Below are 10,902 nucleotides of genomic sequence, written 5' to 3'. Positions count from 1 at the left end.
GTACCCAAAATGAATTACTGAAAGGCTTTTGAACATACCTTCCTTCAGGTACATGCTTTTTTGTTCATACAGGTCTCCCCACATAGAATGCTCCTCCAACTGCACCCATCTTCATTTACACTTGAAATAGTGTCCTTTCTTCAAGGTCTCTCTTACATGCTGCAGCTTCCATGATTCATTTACATATTACCTCAAAAAGGATAGGAATGGGCACTCATTTGAGACACTGAGTAGTTCATTTATTCTTTTAGGCCATGAATGGCTTCATGTCATACTTCATTTTTGGCCTTTTTTAGGTAACAATTTAGAAGTCTTGCTACTTTTCAATCTTCTGCAGTGCATAGCACACATGAGGTCTTAAATAAGTATTTATGAAATATATACAAAATTGTAGTGAATTGACAACACAATACTTCAAAAGTAGTAAGAATGCATTGCTCATTTTCAATCTTGTAATGAGCCCAGGGAGATTTCTGGGCCTATGATGGCTACTGTATGCCACCTCAACTTCCTAGATTTATTTCAAGACTACAGCAAGTATTATGCACACAAATTGAAATATTTTTGTTCTTCTTATCATGAGGATTAACTCCTGGGATAGAGTATGACAAAATATCAGGGAGAAGCTCTTTAATTAGATGCTTGGTTTAAGGATATAAAATGTAAGTTTTAATACAAATATCATTATTATGTATTTCTGGAGGTAAAAGTCACAAGATTAGACCAGGTTACCGTGTTTCCCTGAGGGATTCCTCCAAACCCCAGGAAAGGGGTTAAATAGATTATAGCCTAGATGCGGTTATTATTTTTCACTAGAGAATCCACATTATTGCATATGTCCATAGTTTAATTTTTGTTGCTGTATAATATTTCCATTTCTCTGATTTTTTTTCCTCTGACTTGTCTAGACTTTTGCTTGTTCATACACTGTTATGACTCAGTGACTCTACTGATAATATAAGTAACTGGTGTGTATGGTCATAAAGTTTTTATTTCCCTATTTGGCTTTTTCTCTCAATGAAAAGGCTGACATCAGTCTACAAAAATATGATCATGGTATATAAACTGTTTTGTCCTATTGTAGGTTGGGTGGGTATGGAATAGGCATTAGGGGCTCTCAGAATTCTGACTTCTTATAATAGCCTTATCTTGAGTATATCTAGTGAACAGATTCCAGTGATCTGATGTATCTTTCAGTAAAATCTCAATTAATTTGTGCCTTCCAGAAAGTCACCAGAATCTCCTCTTGACTGATGTGTTCCCTTTCTCACTTCTACCACATTTTTTGTCCATCAATTTCATCATTTTAGTGATATGTTGGAAAACATATAAAATATACATTTTATACAAAGTCCACATTTTAGCCAAGTAATTCTACAGATTTCATTAAAAAATACAACGAGATTGCATATGTATTAGTTAATGGATATTCAGATGTAAAGAATGATATGTCAATGCTATGTTCACCCAGTTGTCTGGAACACTGCTGATGTTGGGTTAAACCACCCCTTGGAAATATCAATAATATAGAAACTTGTTATTATGAACATGTATTGGTTTTCTTAACCTGGAGATATAAAAGAATTCATAGTCCTGTCTTTATATATAGGCATATATGTATATTTTCTCAAGACTATACAATATCTGTTGAGAAGTCGCTGACAACTTTATCATTGAGTGTGCTCAAACAATCAACAGACTCAGGAGTCAGGGAAAAACAAACACCAGTCAAATCTAAAACAGTATTTCTCAGTCTGACTTATACACTAGCTGGGACAGAATCTTTTTTTTTTATTAAGGTATCATTAATATACACTCTTATGAAGGTTTCACATGAAAAAACAATGTGGTTACTACATTCACCCCTGTTACCGTGTCCCCCCCATAACCCATTGCAGTCACTGCCCAACAGTATAGTAAGATGCCAAAGGGTCACTATTTGTCTTCTCTGTGCTACACTGTCTTCCCCATGATCCCCCCACAGCATGTGTGCCAATCATAATACTCCTCAATCCCCTTCTCCATCCCCCACCTGCCCTCCCCTCCCCCTCCCCCTTGGCAACTGCTAGTCCCTTCTTGGAGTCTGTGAGTCTGTTGCTGTTTTGTTTCTTCAGTTTTGCTTCATTGTTATACTCCACAAATGAGGGAAATCATTTGGTACTTGTCTTTCTCCACCTAGCATAATATCCTCCAGTTCCATCCATGTGGGACAGAATCTTATTAGTATATATATATTAGGTATGTGTGAAGACCTCTCTAGACTAGGCTCTCTATTTTTGTTGAGGTTTCCTTTCAAAATAGTGGTTCTCAAACTTCAGTGGGCCTCAGAATCACCTGGAAGGCTTGTGGATCCCAGACTGATGGTTGCATCACTGTATTTTCTGCTTAGTGAGCTAATGCTGTGGGGCTGAGACTATATTAGATAACCACTCTGGTAAATAATAGTGAAGTCAAATTATAAAAATCAAGATAGCAGAACCAGTGAAATTGGAGTATCTATATATCCTCTCTTCCCTACTTAAATATTATTAGGCAAATATCCTAAATATTTCCACCTTTTATTTCATACTTTCATCCCGGAATACAAATGGGAATGGGGTACCTATTCCAATGGAGGATGTACTGTGCATGTTTTTATAACTTTTTCTTGAAAACATGATTGACTGTGATGTAAAGAGAAACATGAATACTTGACCATGTCCAAAATCCCTCATTATTTCCCCTTAAATTGGGGTAAAACATAAGGTGCTTGACTTAGCCTCCAGAACCCAACTGATGCTACCTCCTGGCCTCCCTTGAGCCATCTTGCTCCTTCTTGCTTCTCTCTATACATGCCAGCTATGTTTACCACTTTCTTTTTATCCCTGATGGTCTATGTCTTTGATGATCAAGACCCTCCAATGAGGAAACACTGGGGATGGCAAATGTCCTGAGGCAGCACCTTGTTAAAAATGAAGAGCATCCACCCATGACCTGCTGAAAGAGAATCTGCATTTGAAGAAACTCTCCGGAAATTCACAGGCATTAAAGTTTGAGAGCACTGGTCTCAGTGACGTCTGTCCATGGTCTTTTGCCTTCGCTTTCCTTTGACCTCCCCTGACTTTTGCCTAGTAAGGTTTCTCATCAGTTTTCAGGTGCAGGTCTGGGATGTGACCTGCATGGGGAAGACAACTTTACTTGGGGTTGGCTCCTGAAGGGAATCTAGAACTTTGGCCTCATTAGAATCATAAATGATTAGCTCAGATGAGACCATACTAATTGAAGCACACTGAGCATCAAAATATACAGATAAATTGAAGTTTGCATAAACACATCAGAAGTGCCATCTGACAGGGAAAACAGATGCATGAAGGGCAATTTCAATTGTTAAAATTAGCATTGTCTACAAGACTTGATATTTACGACTTTTGAGTCTGTAACGCCCTGTGGGACACCCTGGACTTCTCATACATGTCCAAGTCCACAATACCCAGAAGAACAGCTGAACTTTGTCCTGAAGGGAATCCTTGGGTGCTATTAGGGGAATTTTAGTTCTGCACTCCTTCCTTTTCTGGCAAAAGCACAGAGTGTACAATGGGCTGACTCCTGGTTCAAAACAAATTTATATTAACAAGGTTTTCCTGATCTTTGCAAATGAAGTTTCCAAAATGAATCAACATACGAAGGGTTACTATGTATGCTATTCTCATTCCACTATCACAGATTTTTCCGCTTTAGGAAGCCTAACTCTTTGAAAGGATCTCCAAAATTTCTTACAAGATCTAGGTAAGAGAAAAATGAATTCTGTGACATTCTTTATTCCTTATGTTAGAAATTTAAATACTGTATAATTTATAATAAATTTAGATAGATTCACAGGATGCCAAAAGTAGCAGGTGAATACTGTAAAATAATTAATAACTTATCTGTATAGCTTAGTTTTGTGACTAAGTCTGGATAAGCAACAACTTTGTAAGACTGAACTGTTTCACTCAACGATGATTTATTATCTTTTCAAGATAACTAGAAAGACTTTATAAGACAAGCCTTAGTGAATTAAATGTTAAACAATTTAAACTGGATTTAAATCCCAGATCATATGTTTTCTATGTAAGAAATCTTTCTGGTTATTCTGATTAAAAGATCCATTCTTTTTAATTTATTACATTTTCTGATTAAACTTTTAAGGCAAATCACCTCCACATGAGCTCCTCTGTCCTTTCTTCTCTGACAGTAATTTCATTGAGTACACTGAACGCATATCTAGCAGCAAATTTTCACATGTCCCTCCACTACTCTTTCCCACATTTATGACTTAGTAAGTACCCACACAGAAATTGAATTTGAAAATATTCAATTATTTAGTGATTTGGGATTGCATAGAAGGGAATCCATTCCAAACAAAAAATACGCGTAATAACTGGAATCATTGGCATTGGTTATTTATATCCCCTTTATTCAGTTCCAATCTTTGGCTCAATTTATTCTGCTCAGAAAACTGGTGGAAGTAAAGCGCTCTCAATGTAAAACCAGCAGAATTTCTAGAGAAAGGTAGTACGTGAGTTAGACTAGAGTAAATCTAGATCAAAACTAGCTCAAATCCCAATAGGCTAGCTGCTAGCTGCTCGCTGCTAGGAGGATGGGAAAGTCAGTTGCTTGCTCTTTTGACTTCCAGAGTGAGTGTCAGCCTTTGCCTGATACTGAGACTCAGGTGGTAGAGAAGATGATCAGTTTTTACCTGTCTAAAAATGACATGTATCTCTGTCTAGCCTCTTAAATAGAACTTTCTCAAGTTTCTTTCCATGACCTTCTTTTTTGCACCTTATGCACACTCTTTAATGGAGAGTATCCATAAATGTACTTCAGCTACCCCACTGACCCCCAAGTCATTGTTTCTATTAAGCTCTAGTACACTCACGCTAGTAAGCTCTCACCTGGATGTTCAGAGGATGCTTTCTCCACAAACTGGCCACAGCATCTGTTCTCAAACTGAATTTTGAATGACCATTAACCCAGTCAACCAAGTGTCTCCTTTCTCCTTCACATCTGTCACCACGTCCTACTAGCTCTACATTATAATTTATTTTGATCTATATCTTTGTCCTACTCACCACTCCCAATGTCATATCACCTATGGACTCAGAACTTCACATGCATTTGAATCAACTGGAGGGCATTTAAAAAATGCATATTAGTAGCAGTCATTCTCAACCCACTGAAGCAACATCTACAGTAATGCCTCATAATCTATATTTTATACAAAAAATCCCCCAGACAATTCTGAGTCTCAGGTTTTGACACCAATAAACACAGGAACAACTGACTAATAAGGCTCCCTGACACTAGTTTCCCCTTCCTACAGCATATTTCTACACTAAAAATGTTTAATTTAAAAAATATTATGATGCCACTCCTCTTAGAGTTTTGGAGACAATGCTGTTGCCTAAGGAATAAGTTTCAAGGTCCTTCACATGGCATTCAATTCGTTATAATAATTCAAATTTATTTTCCTTCCCCCTCATCCATATCCAGCCACAGATTTTTTCTACACACAGATTATGCCATTTTTAGCTCATGTTTAGGATGTCTCTCATTTTTTCTAAAACTGTTCATCTTATAAGTTTCTAGCAGTGAAATAATTGCATTTTTCCTTACTTGAATTCCCCAAAATAGTGTCCAGATATATATAACAGCAGTCAATAATTTTAAGGGCATTGTGATTAGTGTGTGGCTCTATTTCAATTTTTTTCTTAGAGTTCTCTTTTTATGATATCTTTGTGAATGTTCTTTGTACATTTACTTAATTTCTTTTCAGGGACCATCCAATAAAGACATGGATACTGAAAATGCAACCCTGCTGACAGAGATTGTTCTCACAGGACTTATATATCAACCAGAGTGGCAAATTCCTCTGTTTCTCTTGTTCTTGGTGATATATCTCATCACCGTTGTGGGGAACATTGGTCTGGTTACTGTCATTTGGATTGACTCTCAACTTCACATCCCCATGTACTTGTTCCTTGGTTGTTTAGCATTTGTGGATACATCACTCTCATCCACAGTGAGCCCCAAAATGCTGGTCAGTTTCTTTGCCAAGAGTAAGATGATATCTTTTTCTGAATGCTTGATACAATTATTTTCCTTTGTTGTCACTGCAACCACAGAATGTTTTCTCTTGGCAAGTATGGCATATGATCGCTATGTAGCCATATGCAAACCTTTACTTTATCCAATGGTTATGACCAATAGACTATGTATCCGGCTGTTAGTCTTATCATTTGTAGGTGGTGTTCTTCATGCCTTAGTTCATACAGGTTTTTTGTTCAGATTAGCCTTCTGTGGTAACAACATTTTACACCACTTTTATTGTGACATCATGCCACTGTTTAAGATTTCCTGTACTGATCCTTTGATTAATGTGCTGATGGTTTTTATTTTCTCTGGATCAATACAGCTGTTTACCATTCTCATTGTTCTTGTCTCTTATACACTAGTGCTTTTTACAATCTTAAAAAAGAAGTCTGTACAAGGCATAAAGAAAGCCTTCTCCACCTGTGGAGCCCATCTCTTATCTGTCTCTTTATACTATGGCCCCCTTCTCTTCATGTATGTACGGCCTGGATCTGCACAATCAGATGATCAAGATATGATGGACTCTCTATTTTACACGGTCATAGTTCCTTTGTTAAATCCAATGATCTACAGCCTGAGAAATAAGAAAGTCACAGATTCACTGACAAAAATGTTAAAGAGAAATGCATAGTTGTCAGGGTAATATTTGTTCTCACTACTTAAAACAGTCACAAAATTGTACAGAGTAGATGTTGCTATGTGTTGCTTAATGTTCAGAGATTTTTCCGTTACAATTTTCCTAAAATTTTAATGACTTAACATGTTAGTACCTAATACCCTCTAAAATATTTGCATATGGTACTAAAGAACATACAAGGATTTTTAATAACGTATTTATATGAAAACTAATATAACTAAACCAGAAAACAAATGGAACATTTTAAGTGATTGTATATTCTTCAATGTGATTTTACAAATGCACTTATTAAACATTTAAGTGCAAAAATAATGCTGCATCTCTGAAAAGTACTTGAGTATGATATGTTTGAAAATAATACAACTGTAAGCCTGAACACTCATATCACCTTGAACCCCATGGAGGAGGCACATTTGTCTTTGAACAGAGGCAGATTCCAGGAATTCTGCTAGCCATCAGGTCTGTCATGACTCTTTACTTGGGACATGGTGAGTGACTTTCACTTCTTGTGGGGATACACCCCTCATGTCACATGGAGAGATACACTGAATGGAAAGCAATGAGGAAAACTTGAGAAGGGAGTTAAGACAGTAGGGCGATGCCAAACTGTAGGAGATGCTCTCAGCTCTGTGCGCTTCTATGAGGAGCTAGAAATGGGCTGCCCCTCACAGTCCATGATGCCTTCAAGCTCCTTTCTAGTTGTTTGTATGTTGTTGGGTAATCTGAAAAGATTCACTAATTCAGAAAACTAACAGATTAGAATGGAGAACTAAGCATTGATGGGCATTGAGAAGATGAGGCAAGAGCAAAATAGAAAGGAAATGGTCTCAATCTTCCTAGAGTTAGAAAAATATGAAGCTAGTAAGAGAAAGAAATCAGTAATATGTTAAAGGTGAAAGGAATGTATTGTTGACAATGAGGTGCTTTATTACCAGTGCATATTACCAGTGTTAAAATAATGTCAAGGTGATGTGATGTCATAATATTCAGTGTGTATGGCTGGTGAAGACACAAAAATGAGCTAGCATTTGGTTTGCTGTGCTCTGAAAGTCTTTCAAAGCTGGTTTTTCCCACATTCTACATTATTTAAGTATAATAAGTGAACTACTTTCAGGTCCATCTCTGCCATACCTCTCGCAACATTGAAATGTCATACATATTCCTACATATAGCACTCAGGCCCTCCCCTCAAAACTGCCTGACTGTGTTCTGCAAAACTCTGGTTAGTTATACCTTCCATTTGTCTGATATTCTCTTACCTTCCAAACATAGATGCTAGATTATTCTTCATAAGCAGAACTGTAGATGGGTTGTCATTGATACGTGATTATCTAGAGATACATTTATGCATGATCATTTCTTTTGGAGTATGTTGAGATGACATGATATATAACTATAGGTACATATATATACATACATCTCTATATATGCAGAGTATGTGATATATAAATACATCTATTTATTTTTATTTCACCCTGCATTCATTACCTCTGTCATTACTTGAGGTGCTTTCAAATAAAACACTGCTTTAACTCTGAAGTCTTCCTCCACAATTCGCCTAAAGAACCCTGTGTCATACACAAATTCCATTACTGGAGGCCTTCCGGACACACCTCTCTCTCGCAGGTGTATGCGTTTGCTCACACAGGTCTCTCTATAGAGAATCTCTCCTGCTCAGCTGCCTCATCTTCATTTACAATTGAAATGGTGTCATTTTTCCAGGACTCTCTCAGATACTACAAATAATATTTGTATCTCTCAAATGATATATCAAAAGTTCTGTGATGCATTTCCAGGTTGCCTTTAAGAAGACAGGAATGTTTACTGATTTCAAACTTTTACAGGTTTCTATATTCTCCTTAGGTCACATAGGCCTTCTGTAACCCTTATTTTGGCCTACAAACTCTTTCCTTGGCGATGTTTGTTTTTCTCTTCGAGATCTGGTAAATGCCATGATATCAAGTCAATAATGCTTAATTACTAAGTTATATAGTTAATATATGTTCTGCTTGTCTATTTCTTTATACTATGACGCCCTTCTCTTCTTGTATGTGTGGCCTGGAGTTGCACAATCGGATGATGAAGAATGGTGGTCTCTCTATATCACATCATCATTATTCCTTTGTTAAGTCACCTACATTCTGAGTAATAAGAAAGTCAAAGATTCACTGACAAAAATTTTAAGGAGAAATGTTCAGATCATAGTAATATATGTTCTCTTTCTATTAAAACAATACAAAATTGTACAGATTAGATGTTGCCTTGTGTTGATTTGTGTTCAGAGATATTAATTGCCCTGGCTTAAGGACTTAAGGAGGGAGTACCTAAACACCTTAAAAATGTGTGTATGTTATCAAAAACACAGAATTTTACAAGTGTTCATGTCATACTAAAATAATTAAAGGGGAAATATTAAAATATTTTGCATGCTTGCATGTTTTTAAAGTGCCTTCATAAAGGTATTAGGTGGTATAATAGTATACTTCTCTGGAAAGAATTTCAATGTGATGTCTTCCGTAGTAATACATCTGTACAGCCTCAAGACTCATATTACATTCAGTTCCACAGTGGAGGGAGTGTTGTATAAATTCAACTTTCACACCACAGAAAGAGATAAAAGAAGTAGGAAAGCAATTGGGGAAAATGAGAACAGAAGTAAGAGCATGTAAGAATGTGAGAGTATGCTCTCAGCCCAGTGTGCTCTGACAAGTAATGAGAAGGGAGAGTTGCCTCTCACTGTTTATGAAGCCTTGAAAGGCTCTTTCCAAGTTGTTTTTATGTTATAGGGTAATCTGAAGTTTTACCAATCAGAAAACAAAGAGATGAGAAGAAGAATTTAATTGGGATAGGTATAGACAGGAAAACAGAAATTGCAGAATGGGAAGGACATGGCTTCAATCTTTCTGGAATATGAAAAAATGAACTGCTAAGAAAAAGAAGTAATATGTAAAGGTTATTATGGTGTGTTGACAAGGTGCTTCAAATGCATGTGACTGAAGTTCAATAAATGTTAAGATGATATGTATTAGAGTGCTCAGTGGTATCTGGAAAAGACATGAAAATGAGCAAGAGTTTGGAGGTTGGTGCCCCAAATGTCCTTCCATGTGAGCACTCATCTTGCTCTACGCTGTAAGTATAATGAGTGATTCATCTTTGGTTTCACCCTTCCCTTCCTCTCCCATCACTGCTTCCATACACATCCTTATTCCTGCTAAAACTATTCATATGTTATTTGCAAGTCTTTTTAAAATTACACAATTAATTATTTAATCACAATAGTGTAAAATGCTACAAAAAAGAAGGTACATAAGAGAGGATTTGATGTTGTTTGAGAGTAACACGTTTGTTTTTCTGTCTCTTTCTTAACTGGGCATCTTAAATTTCAACTGTGTTTCTTCTTGAAGGTAGTTTGCACTCAGTTCTGGGTTTTGCTTCTGGGTAAGGGTTTGTGGCATTAATTTTATGAATAAAGGGATATCCATAGACTTTAAATTTAAGACAAATAGGACCAAAGCTGACATGTTTCCATGAAAAGGTGGAGCCTGAATTGCATTTCTTGGATGGAAGGAGTCCTCTGTAGTTTGTCAATGATGAGCAAATCCTATTTCACTAACCAGCAAACTTACGATAGTCGTGTTAATTCTATGTTCTGTTGATATTCTCTTATTCCTCAAGCACTGCTCTCAGATAATTCTTCACAAACAGAACTCTGACTAAGTAATATCCCTCTTTAATACTTTAAATGGACAAATATATAGATATACCCATATCAATCTATATTTATGTCTCATCTAGTCGAGGGACATTTATCATAAGATATTGGCTCAAATGATTATGGAAGCTGAGAAGTCTCATGATCTATCTGCAAGGTAGAGACCCAGGAAAGCCAATGGTGTAGTTCTCAGGACTGAGAAAAAGAGCTAATGGATAGTATAGATCCCACCAAGTCTGAGGTCCTCAGAACAAGAGCACCAAGGACAGGAGAAGATTAATATTACAGGCCAACCAGAGGCAGAGAGTGAATTTAACTTTCCTCTGCCTTTTTTGTTACATTCAGGCCTTCAGTGGATATAATGCCCACCAGCAGTAGGGAGCACCAACTACTTGACTCAGTCCACTACCACTAATTTAACACTAATATCTTCCAGACAACC

At 36.8% G+C, this 10,902-nt stretch overlaps 2 protein-coding genes across 2 annotated transcripts in view; both read left to right on the top strand.

Moving 5' to 3' along the window:
• The window catches only part of LOC140848409 (olfactory receptor 5K4-like), a 78,690-nt gene that overhangs the window by 9,058 nt on the left and 58,730 nt on the right, over window positions 1-10,902 (top strand). The gene's annotated exons all lie outside the window — the stretch shown is intronic.
• Window positions 3,557-9,101, top strand: LOC108393476 (olfactory receptor 5H2-like). The gene is made up of 2 exons (XM_037001697.2): window positions 3,557-3,765; window positions 5,795-9,101. Exon 2 carries the CDS (start codon window positions 5,813-5,815, stop codon window positions 6,740-6,742), a length of 930 nt encoding a protein of 309 aa, XP_036857592.2. The 5' UTR covers window positions 3,557-3,765; window positions 5,795-5,812; the 3' UTR covers window positions 6,743-9,101.

This window comes from Manis javanica, chromosome 3, assembly GCF_040802235.1.
Source record: "Manis javanica isolate MJ-LG chromosome 3, MJ_LKY, whole genome shotgun sequence".
NCBI lineage: Eukaryota > Metazoa > Chordata > Mammalia > Pholidota > Manidae > Manis > Manis javanica.
The sequence above is the reverse complement of the archived record's forward strand: the minus strand, read 5'-3'. Positions and strand labels throughout refer to the sequence as shown.

Bases quoted from the DNA above. Each gene is read 5' to 3' on its own strand.
- LOC108393476 (XM_037001697.2), top strand. From the start codon at position 5,813: ATGGATACTGAAAATGCAACCCTGCTGACAGAGATTGTTCTCACAGGA.